The sequence below is a fragment of the Drosophila hydei genome, unplaced genomic scaffold (assembly GCF_003285905.1).
Source record: "Drosophila hydei strain 15085-1641.00,03,60 unplaced genomic scaffold, DhydRS2 tig00000149-arrow-pilon, whole genome shotgun sequence".
Taxonomy (NCBI): Eukaryota; Metazoa; Arthropoda; class Insecta; order Diptera; family Drosophilidae; genus Drosophila; species Drosophila hydei.
In genome coordinates, this window is record NW_022045678.1 from 835,459 (window position 1) to 851,530 (window position 16,072).

Genomic DNA, 16,072 nt, shown 5'->3' on the forward strand with positions numbered 1-16,072 from the left:
CGACAGAGAGTGAGGCAACTATAAAGGGCTGCCAGATATGCAATTTAAGGGAAACACAATTGCCACATTATGATTTTTAAAGATTAGACAGTTATAGTGTGTGGAAGATGCAAAAAAGAATTTCAAGCAATTCTTTTGTTGGGATTTCTCATAATTCTCTTATTATAAACTACAGAAATCATGTCTGGAATTAAATATACTGACACATTTTATTCCAGCTGCTTAAGCTTAGCTTAGTTTAATTATTTAATTTTAAGTCAAAATTCTTTTCATAAAAGTATATAATAATATTAAAATTATCGCAGCAAAATCTCAATAATATTTGAGGGCTTAGTTCAATGCTGAGATAAAAATGATATGAAGCGATTTGATATGGTATATGGACATATATCCTCTAGACAGTTTTTCCTTCTTTTTCTGAGGCGGAGTCTTCTGGCAATAATGTTGATTTTAAGTTTGCTAATATAATATCAATATGAAATATTCTCCCCTTGATATAAATAAAGGTTAAGATAATTTAGGAATTTATAGCGGGCATCTCTTAAATTATAAAACTTTAAAACTATCTATTCACATAACTGTAACCCTCTCAAGTTGTGCATAAAGACTCAACTCAATTAATAGTTATCACAGCTATGATTACATGAATACAGCAAAAAGTTGTCAAATTGTTTCCATGCGAAATTCATTTGTAGCTCATTGATGAGTTGTTTACCCAGCAAATACTTGAGTTCAAATTAAGTGTACGTCATTTAAAGTGTGTGTCGATAGGCGAGCTAAACGTAAATAAAGAAATCGTTAGACTATATATATTGCACACACACGCTGTATAATGATAAGAATCTAATCACACCTCATATATAGTTGAGCTCCCGCAAAAGTTTTGGCAGTTCTATTGAAAAACTAAAGATTCAACATGTCAACGGAACTGGGCACAAAAGATGGCATTCTCATTCGCATAATGCAGGTGTCGGACTATCAGAATGTCAAGATATTTATGGGTGGTAATTTCTATAATGGAGAGCCGTTGTGCGCGTCCTCAGGAGAGAATGTGCAGAGGTGTTGTGAAAAGGAGAACGACGAATATCACGTTTCCATGATAGAGGAGGGCACCTGCCTCTTGGCTTTAGACCAGAACAATGCTGGACGTATTGTTGGCTTGGTCCTGGCTGGTCCTCAGATCCCCAGCGATTTGCAGAAGCATCGCCAGGAAGCCGCTGCAATGGAGCCCAATACCTGGGGACGTATTGCCGTGTTTCTGTCTGAAGTTGAGATCGAAGTCAATCTCTTCAAGCGCTACGGCATCTCCAAGCTGCTCTACTCCCACATTACCAATGTGGATGCCACAATGCGAGGCAAAGGGCTGGGCGCACGTCTAGCTGCCGCTCTTATGGAAGTGGGTCGCTCCAAGGGCTTTCCCCTCATGGCAGCCTACTGCTCCAGCTACTATTCGGCACGCCAAAAGCAGGCCTTGGGCATGGAGTGCGTATACGAAAAGGCCTATGCGGACTACAAGGATGCCAATGGCCAAGTGGTTTTCAAGCCAGCTGCACCACACACACATATACGTGTTATGGCTATTAAACTCTAAGTTGGTTTTATTTTGGTTCTCAAATTATTAGTAATAACTAGTTGAATATTGCTGAATACATAAATATTTTGTATAATTTAATTAAATTATTCTTAACTTTTAGTAATCTTTGGGTGTGTGATTGATAAGAATTTTTTTAATGAACTGAAACTTGTTTTTTTTTCGTGTCTCATTTGTATCACTAGGGGCGAAAAATGAGAAGAAATCTTGCATTTTTAACTATCTGTGTGCTTTTTTAACTGTTTCAATATTATACAAAAATAGTTGTTATTATTTAACTGTGACATCTAATTCTATATACTAGCACAGGGCAGTCGCTGTCAACACTTTAGCTTAATATTACAAAAGGCACTGTTTGATTTATAAGCAACAATATTTCTATAATCTTAATATTTATAAGATTGGCTAACACTGTAAATTAATGGCTTATAAAGACAAGCAACTCATTCGCGACAGCATCGTTCTGACAGACATTGTGTCAAGCAGATAAAACCTAGAAGCTTACAAAATTATAAATATATTAAATTAAATTATATATATATATATATATATATATGCATATGTAGGTGATTGCGTCAGTTTGATTATCTTCCATTTTATTTTATACATCTACAGCTGAGCTCAATTCCGAATTCCCTGTCACAACCAAATTCACTTTCAGAATGCCAATTTAATGGACTCTGTCCAACTGAACAAGACTCATGACTACGTTCATTAAAAGTTATCTTTGTCCCTCTCTTGTGGGATTCAAGCCACAACTGAGTAACACCTTCCTTCGGATAACATCTCCGCAACAACTCTCACGAGTTCTCAGTCTAACATCAACACTGCTGCAACAATAGGATGCAATCATTAATTGAGAAGCTTAGAAAACAGACTCTGCTATTAATTTGACAGTATCATGTAATATTATATTAGCTAAACAATATATGTATTATAGTTAGTCGACGTACTATCAATAGCTTTCGCTTTTTCAGCAGTCCTCTTAAAGATAACTATCAATAAAAATACAGCTTCCGAAGTCTTACCGTATGGATTGGATTATGAATATTCAGTTTATCAGTTCACGGAAAACCCCGTACGTTGTATGCATTATAGGCTTATATGTGTTTATATATGTGTGTATTATATATATATTATCTTCATATATTTTATATATTTATTTATTTATATATACTTTATGGTAATTAAACATGTTTGCAGCTTTTTCTTTGCCTTAAGCTGACTTTATCTTAAGCCTTGTAAGCTCAGCCACACACTCTTCCGCTGCAGAGAGAGAAAATGCATACAAAAGCTCTGCAACCGCAATCAGTTTGACAGTGAGGCCCGTAAAATGACAACGATCGTGCGCGAAATGCTTGAGACAGATATCGACGAGGCGAGTTGCTTTTTTCGAGAACATTTTATGAAGCACGAGCCGCTTTTGGAGTCGCACGGCAAATGTCTCCAAGCGAATGCGAATTCCAATAAGAGAGAGTTGGATGAGAGTGTTGTACGAGAGGGTCTCTCGCTGGTTATCGTCGATCAGAGTAGAGGTGATCGCATTGTGGGCGTGGCATATGCTGGCGTGCTGAGTGCAAGTGAGTTGGAGAGCAGTTGGAACGAGCTCAAGCATAAGAAAAGAACGAAATATATGGAACATATCAAATACTTCTTGGTCAACATCAAGAGAAATGCTCAGTTCTTTAGGCGCTACGATGTCTCGAAGGCTCTTTACTTGAAGGTGCTTGTCGTGGATGCCTCAATGCAGCGCCAGGGCCTGGGACGCCGTCTGGTTACGGCACTGATCGATGTAGCTCGGGCCAAGGGACTTGCCCTGCTGGTTGCAACCTGTACCGGCTGCTACTCGACCAAGCTGATGGCGTCTGTGGGCATGGAGTGTGTGCACTCGGAAAACTATTGCGACTTCAAAGATGACGACGGCAATATAGTGTTTAAGCCATCAGCGCCGCACACAAAGGCCAGCATTATGGTATTGAAATTATAGGGTATATAAGAGTGGGGCATATGCATGGAAAACAAATACATTTAATTTGCTGGAAACTTAACAAAATGTGTTTTTAGTTTGAAAACAGATCAGAGATCAAACTGATGTCAGTTAAGCTCTGAGCTTAAATAAGTAAATGTTTTCTATTTTAATAAAAACATTTTTATCAGTTACAGGATATATACTAGTCGACTAGGCCAAGCCTACACCCTCTTCCGTATGTTCTGTTATCAGTTAAGTGGCGCTATCTTGCAATGCAATAGCTAAGAGTTGGCGAACTTAAGTTCAAGTTCAAGCAATTGGGTCTTATTATATGCGATAAGTCCACTCAAATAGTTGTCATAAAACCGTAAACTGGCAGACAACTGCAGTGCAGTTAGTCGTTATAGCCAGCAAGATGACAACGATTGTGCGGGAAATGAAAGTCGATGATATCGATGAGGCAAGCCTCTTTGTACGCGATCATTTCTATGGCCACGAGCCACTGATGCTCACGCCCGGGGATCACCCGTTGATCTATGACGATCCGAAGAAGCGCGAGTATCGCCTATCGCTCGTACGACAGGGCACCTCTCTAGTTGCCGTCGATCAGAGTAAGGAAGGTCGCATTGTGGGCGTGGCATTTGCGGGTGTAATGCATCCCAGCGATCTGGAGCAGAACTGGAGCGAGGTCAATGAGCAGAAGCCGAAGCTGTTAATTGAGCATATTCATTACTTTCTCTGCAATATTAAGAAGCACGCGCAGTTCTTCGAGCACTATGACGTCACGGATGCTCTTTATTTAAAAACTTTGGCTGTGGACTCATCGATGCGTCGTCAGGGACTTGCTCGACGGCTTGTAGTTACGCTCATGGAGCTGGGTCGCACCAGAGGCTATCCCCTGATGGTGGCCACCTGCACGGGCCAATACTCGACGCGTCTGATGGCCTCATTGGGCATGGAATGCGTCCACTCGGAGCTCTATGCGGACTACAAGGACGCGGATGGCAACGTGGTAATTCAGCCGCCGGAGCCACACACCGAGGCGAGTGTAATGGCTATTAAACTGCAGGAAATGCCTTCCTATAATCCGGGACTGTATAAGACATTTTTCTGATAGCACAGTACGAGACTCAATAAGACATACGAGGCTAAGCCAGCACTATATAAGGTATTCAATAAATCCACGTGAAACCACGTGACATGCAAACGTTGATAAGCCCAAGCTTTTATTGATACAGTCAGAAAGCTCACTTGATGTTTAATAGCTCTGTTCTCTGAGTAACTGAAACTCTTTGCGAAATTAAAAAAAAAAACAGAGTGATCTAGCTTGGAGTGCCTGACTAGCAGATACCCTGCAAAGAATTGATATTTGATATATTCTGCGCGTCTTTTAAAGGCGTGGGCTTTACCATGTAATATTAATTGTTGAGCTAGTTTGTCTTCTAGATAGAGTAGCTTCATCAAATCGTTAGAGGGCGATAAATTTACTCAAATGTGTGTATTTGGCTAATCATTAATATCTAGGCTTTGAAGTCGTTTTATCTTAATCAAGAGTATAGGAAATCTGTGTATTCATTACAGAAATCCCCGCAGTAAATTTGTGTTATTCAAGCAAGGTTTTAAGAACACAATCAACTGATCGATTTTTATCGATAATAATGAAACACAATGACTTAAGTAACCCGCCTTATAGACTAGGTTTTTTTTAATATTCTTTAATCATAAAAGTCTATGATAATGAACTGTTTACCATTATCATTAAAGTTAGGTGTTTATGTATATCTTAAGCTCTTCAAGAACTAGAAAAAGTAAATTTACAACACAGAATCTCCTTAAGTATATTCCATTAAGATACTACTGCATATTTCGATAGATGAGTTGAGCTTTGATTCAATTGTGTTTATCCTATGCATCGAGCATGCGACGATGCTACAGCTGCTCGGTAAGGCGTTCAGGGTATATTCTAGTTGGACAATCCGGACTCGAGCAGTTTTACTTCTTTGTTTTGTTGGCCTTGATGTCTAGTGCTATTTTCAGTTATTTTGCATAAGATAATCTGTGCTAAAACTTGGCGAAATGATGCTTTTATGAGCATCAAATAAACCAAACTATTAGTTGACGGGATGAGTAGATGCCTGCCATATCAGTATTGCGAAATCAACACACAGAAAGAACTTGAATTGAAATGAAAGCATGATAACAATAATAACTTAAGCAATTGTCATCGCCGCTAAGATTTCGCAAAATTTTCTAAAAATGTTTTTTATGTTGATCAAAGATAATTCAAAACTTTTAGGAACTGATTGCCAATATAAAAATAGTAAACAGCGAGTTTTTATACTGTTTCCATGTGAGCCAAATTTGATGGGTCGAATTGGCGGGCTGCTGATAAGCTGAAAGCAAAGCGTAAACGATGCACTTGCTTCATGTGCTTCCTCTGGAAGACGATAAGAGCTTAATCAGAACATATAAAAAGTTGCATTTGCCAAAAATTTTGGCAGTTCTGTAGCAAAAACTAAACACGCAACATGCCAACCGAGCTGGGCACAAAAGATGGCATCCTCATTCGCATAATGCAGGTGTCGGACTATCCGAATGTGAAAATCTTTATGGCTGACAATTTCTACAACGGAGAGCCGCTGTGCGAGACAGCCGAAGAGAACGTGCAGAAGTGTTATGAGAAGGAGAACGACGAATATCACATTTCCATGATAGAGGAGGGCACCTGCCTCTTGGCTTTAGACCAGAACAATGCTGGACGTATTGTGGGCTTGGTCCTGGCTGGTCCTCAGATCCCCAGCGATTTGGAGAAGCATCGCCAGGAAGCCGCTGAATTGGAACCAAATTTTTGGGGTCGCATTGCTGTTTTTCTGTCCGCAGTCGAGATCGAAGCCAATCTCTTCAAGCGTTACGATGTGCCCAAGCTGCTTTACTCCCACGTAACCAATGTGGATGCCACAATGCGAGGCAAAGGGCTGGGCGCACGTCTAGCTGCCGCTCTTATGGAAGTGGGTCGCTCCAAGGGCTTCCCCCTCATGGCAGCCTACTGCACCAGCTACTATTCGGCACGCCAAAAGCAGGCCTTGGGCATGGAGTGCGTATACGAAAAGGCCTATGCGGACTACAAGGATGCCAATGGCCAAGTGGTTTTCAAGCCAGCTGCACCACACACACATGTACGTGTTATGGCTATCAAACTCTAAGTTGGTTTTATTTTGGTTCTCAAATTGTCCGTCTTAAGTGATATCTAGTTGTAGACGACTATGAAATCAAATGCATTTTTAGATGTTTTATAGTAATTAAATAAATGTTGTTAAGTATTGAGTCATAATTCATAATAGTTGCAAACTTTGATCAGAGATGATACTGAAATAATTTTTAATAATTAAATTATTAAATAATTTTAATATTTCATTAAAATTACAAGCTTCTAGAAATTTATTGAAGGTTCGTTAACGTTTTGTTCAAATATAAAATATTTTTTCTCTTCTAAAATAATATTTTCCGTTTTATAAATGAAATTTGTTGTAGGGAAAGCTGACTTCATTAAACTCAATAATTAACTATATATATGATTATTTAAATATATATATAACACAGATGCAAGTCGGTAGCTTTCAAGTTGTAAACATTTTTTCTAAAAATTAAATTTTATAGCCAAATGGCAGCAATAATTGTTTAGATCTTTATATAATCAAGATATTAAAAAGAATAACAAACATGATAATAACCCTAGAAAGTGTTTAGAGAGATAAGGCAGTAGATTGATAAGAAGGTAGAAATAATGAACTTTTATAATACAAAGTTTCCAGATATTATTTGTATTGCTTTGAAATGATTCGTGTTTTGCACGATTTAAAATTATTAATAAAGCCATTAAATTTTATTGCTAACAATCGGTCACTTCGGCAGCCCGAACAGCTGGTTATCAATGCGAATGCAGCGATAAGCTCGTTTAGGTATTTGCAAATTGAATCAGTTGGTAGCTGAAGCCTGTGGCCTCATGATGTTCGTTCGCGAAATGACAGAGGATGACATCGCGGAGGCAACTCGCTTTCTGCGTGATCATTTTTACGGACATGAGCCGCTTATGCAGACGCCAGGTGCTCATCCAGTGACTTATGATGATGCAACGAGACGCGAGTATCGCCTGTCGCTAATACGCCAGGGCACCTCGCTCGTTGCGCTCGATGGGGCACGCTTTGTGGGCGTTGCTTTTGCTGGCATAGTGCGCAGCAGCGATCTGGAGCAGAATTGGCTTGAAGTGAATGGACAGAAGCCACAGCAGCTGATCGAACATGTGCACTACTTCCTCGCCGACGTTGAGCACAGAGCGCAAGTATTTGAGCACTACAACGTCGTCGATGCTCTGTACTTGAGCATTCTGGCAGTGGATGCTTCGCTGCGACGCCAAGGACTGGGGCGGCTGCTTGTTGACGGCTTGATGGAGCTGGGTCGTGTCAAGCGGCTGCCTCTACTCTTCACCAGCTGCACCAGCCTCTACTCAGCCCGCTTAATGGCAGCCCTGGGCATGGACTGCGTGCTATCTGCGCCCTATGCCAACTACCAGGATGAGCAGGGAAATGTGGTGATTCAACCGCCAGCACCACACAGCGCGGTCAATGTTATGGCTATCAAATTGTAGTCACGGTGTTGTTGGGAACTAGTTTAAGTGTCTTTTATATTGTTAATAAATTGAATGCAGATTTATTTAACTTTCTCTTAAATTCAAGTGGAGTCTCATGAAATGAAGAGTTCCTTTTAAAGGAGACGTTGATCTGCTGCTGTTTAAGCTGTGAACTCAGCTTAAGTATGGAATCACTTGGCTGCTCAGCTTGTTCAAGATACTATGTTGATATTGTTCAATGTGCCACGCCCCAATAGGAGCATAGTTTGTAGCTCGCGATCAGCTAAATAGTGATTCAGCTGCAAAAAGTTTGTGAATCTAGCTCTCACACGTGTTTTGCTCAGTTGCCACGACCTGAGGTTTCTTCAATTCATAGAAGTTGCAGATATACCTGTATATCGTGCTTATGATCCCGAGTCTCGATCTTAAATTTCAAAGTGGAATATGCAAAGAGAGCTTTAATGCTCTTACAACTCTCTCTCCCTCTCCCTGTCTCTTTCAACTTCTCTGCAAATGCCTCAACTGTAACTTGTACAATTTTAAAGATCTTGCCGAAAAACTTTAAAATATATACTAAAGTTCATAGACTCATAGTCCCAATGGGCTTAAATATATTATAATTTTCAGGGCTATGTCTAAACGAATATGTATTAAAAATTTGATGTCTTTTTGCCAATAAAGTTGTTTACTATTTTTGAAATTTTCTCATGAAAATAAATTAATCATAGCAGAAAAGAGCTTAATGTCTAGGCTCTAAAACAGTATTTACATAACATTTATATATATTATATAATTTTATATAACGAAAATAAAACAACAACCAATATATTTATATATATTTTAACTTTTTTTTTAACTTAGATAACCCAACTGCATTTGACTCTGGAGAGCTATAAATCATAGATCACTGGCCGAATGATGTTATTCTAACTGGAGCAGGCTGAAGCCCTCATGCATATAGAGATTATTAATACAAATACTTGTAATTTTTAAAAACTCTCTCTTCCAACCCTTTCACTTCGAATCCATTTAAAATGCTTCGCTGCTCACATGCAAAATGCAGGTCATTAGTGCAGCGCGCCCGCCCGAGACTGCAGCCAGCGCCCACTCCACGACTAAGGCGCAACCCTTTCGTGCCAGAGTCGCGCACTCATTAACCATTTGACAATAGTAAAGTCAAGTCGCATCACACGCTTGTTCCTTGGCAGAGTTTAAACTGCATTTATATTGTTTATATTTATCTTTTATTGATTTACTTTTATTTATTTAACTCTGAACTCAGTTTTTCTAGCGTTTGCGCTTTTTATTGCAATTTAATTAGATTAAAAAGCCATAAAAATTGTTGGAAATTCGTTTGGCCTTGGGATTTGTTGCTAAACGTTTTTTGTGTCCATTTACTTTGTTTGTGTTTTTTGGTAATTATTTTAAATTATTGACATTTAATTTGTTGCGTCATTTGGCAGAGGCCTTTAAAGTCTTTGCCCATAAACTGGGCGAGCGATATAAAAAATTCAAGTTTATTGAAATCGATTTGCGGCAGTGGCACTCGAAGGGGCGTTGCTTGAGTGGGGCAGCAAAAGTTGTTGCCATTTTCATCGAGCTTAATTCTCGATTTTTATATTCGTGTTGATGACAACACACACACACGCACGTAGATAGAGTGGAACGTCGTACGGAAGAGGCCTGTGTGGCACTTGCGTTGGCCAATAGGGTTGGCTCGTACGTGACCCGCTTAACAAATTGACGCGTACAGCAAGCCTTGTTCAACCACCCAAACCACCCAAGCCACCCGTCGATCGTCCATTCCGTTTTAAACTGCTCTTTATAGTTATTGCAGTTTTATCTCTTGACCATTTCAAAAGTCACTTTTGCTCTTTTTAATTAAAAACCCAACTGCATTTGGCTACACGTGAGTTTGGGGCGTGTCGCCGTCTGCTGCTGACCTTGCCACAATTTTCCCGTTTTCCCACGCACTCCGCTGCCAACTATCTCTGGTATTCGTAATTATTTTTTCTGCTTTAGGAATTTTCACGCTAATTTAGTTGGGTCAACAGTCGTGGACTGTAAAAATTTACAGCTGCCGTTTTTTTGTTTGTTTTTTTTTCTGAATTGAATTTTGTCTTTTCATATTTGTCAAAGTTTTCGAGTTTTTTTCTTAGCCATCAATTAGCATGTGCCGAAGGCTGAAACAGGGGACAGATCGCCCGTCGCAGCAGCTGCTGAATAGAGCTCATTAAATATTGAGCCTCAGACATGGCTAATAAAACTAATCTTGACTGATCTTCGACTCGGCTGTCAGCGAAAATATGTTAATTCATTTATCAAGCTTGTATTACAATGTTTTTTATCATTTTTTTACTAAAATTATGAGTGTTTCAGGTGTATATTTATAGTATATATTATATATATATATTTGCATTAAAAATAAATATGTTTTCTTTAAAGTCTTTGATATGTTTTGGGGAACATCTTGAATCTGTTCTTTTCTTTTCTTCTTGACAGTTAAAATCTTCGTAGACTTTTATAGTTCAAACTAAGTCTTTATTGATGAATTGGAATTAGTTTTTCTAACTTGTTCTATTGAGTACCAATTTTAGTACAATAAACAGCATCTTCATTATGATGTCCAATTAAATTTATAATGAGACCAAAAAGACAATGCTTTTTGTGAAAGATCTCAATTTAAATTTAGCTCAGCCTGCCCATGCGTCTACCTGTGCTAATATTTGGAGATTTGATCAACTTATTTTTGTGGGCTTTCCTCTAACCCGCGATAACTATTCCTACCGTTGGAACTGTTCCTCGATAACTATTCCTACTGTTGGATCTGGCGTCTGGAAGTTTGGAATATATACTTAGGTAACTTTTTTGTTTGTTATATACCTCCAGGAAATGCCTCTTCTAGTATAACCGAAAAGTTATTAGCTAAAGTGCAAGAGACTTGGAATTTGTACAATCCGAGATTTAAAAGATATGCTGAATATATCTACACTCAAGCGGGCGTGTCAAATCGAATAAAAGCTTTCAGCTTGCCACGTGAGCTGCTATTGGACTCCGATCGACCTAAACATTGTAAGTCCACTAGAGGCCAGGCTAATCGGGTCTGACTATATAGAGCTTTGAACAATTTCCTGTCAATTGTTACTCGAGACTGGAATATTAGACTCGTGCATTACAAATTCAAAATATTGAGCTTAATATTGTCTAATGATTGAAATAAAATTGAAACTAAATTGGACTAAATTATCAAGTTGTTAGGTCTGCCTCGTGCCCTCCTTCAGTAACTCCCACTTCGGAGCTTCAACTTCAAATTAGCCTCAACTTTTTACATTATTTTTATCAAGCTGCTATCAAACCTTTATCAATTGAATTGAAGTCGCGCTCGAGACACGTTTTTTATGCTCACATAATTTAATTGACATTGGACATCGTTTAACTTTATCTAATTCAGTTTGATGACCATAAACGTGCGTCGTGGGCCGCATTTCAAGGGCCTTGGCCAAAAATTGAGTTTCGTATAAAGTTTACGAAATAAACAACAACAAAAAGAAAAATAGGGAAAAACCAAACTTGGGAGCTGCGCCGCAGAGGACGAGGCAAAGGCAAACTGAATTAAAAGCTCGTTAGAAGTTTGTGTTTCGGGTTAAGCTTACCTAGGAGAAAGGTTCTGCTTGGCTTATCTATATATATGTATCGTTATATATCGTTATATATCGCTAGATATTTGTTTATTTATGATAGTTGAGCTGCTCGATATTCGCATTAAGATTTTGTTAATAATTTTGAAGTTGCTCTCGCGACGGCGGCGCCCCACGCACACGCTTGCAACATGGGGCACGCACACGCGCACACGCACACGGGACTGTTGCACAAATGTAACACACTAATTGGCAGCCCCACACACATACACACACTCACACACGCACACACTGAGAGTCACACACACACAAGGAGACGCTTTTAAAAATGTCGCGAGCACGCGATTTGGAGACGACGCTGGCGCTGGACGATGAAAACGCCGCCAATTTCAATTGCGCGACACGTTACTCCAGCAAAAGTTTCGCAACGACTACCGTTAGCCGACAACTGGCGCTGCCCCAACGAGCGCCGCAATGTCATCCACACACACGCACACACACAGTAACAGTTGCTCGCACACATGCGAAAGCGAATGGACGTTGAACATTTTGGCATTTCCTTGCGACGTTTCCTGCTGCCAACACAGAGCGCGCGAGAAAGAGAGTGCGAGAGAGAGAGAGAGAGCAGGCAAGAGCATGCCAAGCGAAGAGCATATCATTTGCAAGCGTGCTTGCATGTGTGCGAGTGTGTGTGTGGGTGAGCGAGCGTGTAGGTGCCAGAACGCGAGAGCGAGGTAGTCGCTGTTGGCGTGCACCTGTATGCGACTCTTACAGCGCAACTCAACGAAGGCGGAGGAGAGCGACAGTTGCCAAGAGAGCGCAAGCAAAGTTGTTGCATGTGGAACGCAAGTGGATGTCAAGTGCTTGGCAGAGCGACGCTAGGCGGCCAGGTGCCTGTGCACAGGTAAACCTCGCATTTGTTTATATTTATTAACTTTTAAATTTAATTCATAAAATTATTAAATTAATTTTTATAAAAATCATAAATTTTTTTTAGACGTGAACATTTTTTGCGTGTAGTGTAACCTTATACATCTTATACACATTTCCACCTGCCACATTAAATATTTAATATTATTGATTACATTTAGTAGCCTCAGCCCTCGCCCGCGCGGCTAAAAAAAACAAACAACTTAACGTTACATTGTATTTACTTCAATTTGAGTAGAGGCAAAGAGAGAGAGAGAACGCAGATTTCGTGCTCTTTTGTCGTAGTTGGTGTTCAACGCTCTTAATGCCTTGTTGTGTTGCTGTGTTTCAATGCCGAAACGTCGCGTATAAGACGGAACGTGTGGCAAACGGCACGCACTAAGAGAGCATTTGAATAGACTTTTGCTGTTCACAACATATGGGCCTGTTGCCTGCCTGTTGATGAGATGAGTTTATGAAGGTGTGGTAAGCGACTTCAACTAGCTGGAGTTGTTTGAATTTTTATTAATTCATTTTATCTTGTTAGAAATGTATAAAGAATATACAAAATAAATATAAAATTTAAATAAATTAATTTTATAATGTTTTTTTTCAATATTTTTTTAATTTAGTTAAATATTATTATTTATTAAAATGAAATTTTTAAATTAATTGTTATTTAATCAATTTTAGGTTTTAATTGCTCTACAAATATTTTATTTTTTATAATTTTTGGCTTGTAATTTGTGCCTTAAATTCGATTTGATCAATATTTATATATATATTATAAATAAAATAAAATATTTACTTAATTTTAAAATTATTATATGTGTAGTATATACACTTTAAAATTAAGTATACTTCTTTATTTTATTTGTCAATATATATATTTAGCTTCGGGACAGCTAGTCATTTTAGTTATTAATAATAATTAGTCATTTCCTACTATTTATTTTATTATTATTTTAAGCAACAAATCACACCTGCCGCACTCTCTGCTACCTCTCCATATCTTGAGCAATTAGGGCCAGCTGGTGCGCTTCGTGCTTGACACAAGATAACCAAGCATACGTAGTTGCACACACAGAGCGGTAATCCCCTTTATAGCATTCAATCAACTGCTGTCAAAAGTTGCAGCGCCAAAAGCTTAGCAGCACCGAATTCCAAGACAAACACAAGATATTTTAAATTGTTTTCAATGCAAACAAAAAGAAACTCGAAACAACAAAAAGAAAGCAAAAAGTGCATATCAATCTGTTGACATAATAATAAGAACGAAATATTATCAACGAAAAGTTGAAACATTATTAATTTATGCTACTGGATGCGCGAGTTCCCAACGACAGGGGGCGTGTGAGTGCTGGCAGTTGCTATGTTTGGCAATCGTCGTGAAGGCGGGGCTTCACCATCTGCCTCGTCGGACTTGCCTCGCTTATCGCTGCTCCACTTTTGTTTGTTCAACTGGCAAAACTTTCGATGAGTGCGCGATCTGCGGATGAAAGCGTTTCTATTATCATATGGCCTTGAATTACAGCTTAAACTCTCTGATTGTCAGATCTTAATGACTTCAATATGTGAACTGAACGTATGTGATGCTTTAATGAAATACGAAAGAAATTTCTTAAAGTTAAAAATGTATTAATATTTTTAATGATATTATATAAACTATATATCTTTTTTTTTTAGTTTTTTAAAGTAACAAATTATACAATATGATTCATAATTTAAATTTGGGATTTTTAATTTTTTAAATCTGATATTGTTTTTTAAAATATAAAAAAATGTTTGTATTCAAGTGAATTTCTAAATAAATAATTATTTAATAAATTTCATAGCAAAAAAATATATATATTCTTCAAATCAGTTTTCTTTATACATTTATGATTTATAAATGAAAACAAAAAAAAAAAATAAAAAAGGTAAATTTAAAAACTATTTATGTCCTTAATTTTTTTTAACATTTTTTTATTATATATATTTTTTATTAGATATATAAATATATATGCAGTAATAAAAACATAAAAAATGTACATATATATACTTACATATATATTTATATATTGTATTTTAATTGTTCCTTTAAATATTTGTTGAGCTCAATTCAGACGCAATAATTTATGCATTTTTCGCTAATTAAACAAAGTTTAATTTGATTTCAAAAAGAAAACTTTGTTCAACTAAATCGGTTGTCCATTGTCCCATCTTTTATCTCTATATAGATATTTTAAGTGCGATGCATTCACAGCGCAAAAGTTTTGAGTTTCGCTGTGGAAGAAAATCTTTTGGCGCACACGAGTTTTGAATTTGGAATTAGCTCTTTGGCGAGAGTATTAGCAGAAAATTGGATTTTTCTTTATTGTAACTGCAGGTCTATGGACTGTCTGATGAGTTTTCGTTCAAACAGTTGCGAGAGGCAAAGGACCTTGGCATAGAGGCCATGGATGACCTTCGGTTCAAGGCTTTCTCGAATGTCTGCTTGCTTCATGTTTTTTGGCATCCTCTTTTTGCGTCCCAAAACAATTAGTCGAAGTGATTTGTAAAAATGCCCAAAATCCAAAGTCGGCAACACCTACAGCGAGCCCAACAAAAAGTGAGAAAAACAAGAGAACCGAAACCCTGTCCCTGTCCAGGGGATTAAAAGCCGTGACTTGACAAAAAGTGCCGCAGACAGAACCACATCAAAGTGCCACATGTGAGCCGAACACAAACGAAATATGGAAAAAGGGAATACAATTCGAAAGAGCTCATATCTGTCCATCTAGTAGGAGTGTGTGTGTGTGGGTGAGTAGGCAGTCTTAAAGTCAAGACATCAAAGTGGTTCCTCTGACATTTATGAAGAAATGCGACCGGCAAAAATTGTTGGAAAATCAATAGCAAAGACGGCAAAAAAACAAAGACAAACTGTGAAAACTGAAAGAAAATAAGAAAACAGAAAATAGAAAATAAAAAATAGAAAATAGAAAACAGACGACAACAAAATACGCCGCTGCCAACTGACGTGGCAAACTATTTTACACCTGAGCTGTCGCCCCTGTCAGAGGCCTGTAAAGTATCAAGCAGAAAGAGAAGCAGACTACGTGAGCGAGAGAGAAGTGAGAAGAAAAAACAGAAATGGAAAAGCGCTTAAAATCGTGAGCATTTCCCGTGCAGCCTAATGAAGATATTGGGCACCTACGCCTCGACTGCGAGCATAAAAGGTTTCTAATAACCCCGACAGCCTTGACAGCTATAATAAGGCAACCTGTCATAAGCTGTTTTCAGGCTCGATTGAGTGGGCCCCGAGCACCTGGCAGCCAGCACTCGCGCTAGCGCTCGCGCCGTCTCTTAAAGTTTTCAGC

At 38.4% G+C, this 16,072-nt stretch overlaps 6 protein-coding genes across 6 annotated transcripts in view; 5 read left to right on the forward strand and 1 right to left on the reverse strand.

Moving 5' to 3' along the window:
• The window catches only part of LOC111602370 (discoidin domain-containing receptor 2), a 153,245-nt gene extending 141,006 nt beyond the window's left edge, over window positions 1–12,239 (reverse strand). The window contains exon 1 of the mRNA XM_023319385.2: window positions 11,841–12,239. The gene's annotated coding sequence lies outside the window, so the exon portion shown is untranslated. The remainder of the gene's footprint in view (window positions 1–11,840) is intronic.
• On the forward strand, window positions 880–1,606 carry LOC111602372 (dopamine N-acetyltransferase-like). The gene has a single exon (XM_023319387.2). The coding sequence runs from the start codon at window positions 917–919 to the stop codon at window positions 1,589–1,591; it is 675 nt and encodes a 224-aa protein (XP_023175155.1). The 5' UTR covers window positions 880–916; the 3' UTR covers window positions 1,592–1,606.
• On the forward strand, window positions 2,893–3,698 carry LOC111602374 (dopamine N-acetyltransferase-like). The gene has a single exon (XM_023319390.2). The coding sequence runs from the start codon at window positions 2,925–2,927 to the stop codon at window positions 3,576–3,578; it is 654 nt and encodes a 217-aa protein (XP_023175158.2). The 5' UTR covers window positions 2,893–2,924; the 3' UTR covers window positions 3,579–3,698.
• On the forward strand, window positions 3,928–4,781 carry LOC111602371 (dopamine N-acetyltransferase-like). The gene has a single exon (XM_023319386.2). It carries the CDS (start codon window positions 3,976–3,978, stop codon window positions 4,672–4,674), a length of 699 nt encoding a protein of 232 aa, XP_023175154.1. The 5' UTR covers window positions 3,928–3,975; the 3' UTR covers window positions 4,675–4,781.
• Window positions 6,052–6,763, forward strand: LOC111602373 (dopamine N-acetyltransferase-like). Its single transcript, XM_023319388.2, has one exon. It carries the CDS (start codon window positions 6,089–6,091, stop codon window positions 6,761–6,763), a length of 675 nt encoding a protein of 224 aa, XP_023175156.2. The 5' UTR covers window positions 6,052–6,088.
• On the forward strand, window positions 7,552–8,218 carry LOC111602375. The gene has a single exon (XM_023319391.2). It carries the CDS (start codon window positions 7,564–7,566, stop codon window positions 8,203–8,205), a length of 642 nt encoding a protein of 213 aa, XP_023175159.2. The 5' UTR covers window positions 7,552–7,563; the 3' UTR covers window positions 8,206–8,218.
• Window positions 12,240–16,072: the final 3,833 nt, after the last annotated feature.

Bases quoted from the DNA above. Each gene is read 5' to 3' on its own strand.
- LOC111602372 (XM_023319387.2), top strand. From the start codon at position 917: ATGTCAACGGAACTGGGCACAAAAGATGGCATTCTCATTCGCATAATG.
- LOC111602374 (XM_023319390.2), top strand. From the start codon at position 2,925: ATGACAACGATCGTGCGCGAAATGCTTGAGACAGATATCGACGAGGCG.
- LOC111602373 (XM_023319388.2), top strand. From the start codon at position 6,089: ATGCCAACCGAGCTGGGCACAAAAGATGGCATCCTCATTCGCATAATG.
- LOC111602375 (XM_023319391.2), top strand. From the start codon at position 7,564: ATGATGTTCGTTCGCGAAATGACAGAGGATGACATCGCGGAGGCAACT.
- LOC111602371 (XM_023319386.2), top strand. From the start codon at position 3,976: ATGACAACGATTGTGCGGGAAATGAAAGTCGATGATATCGATGAGGCA.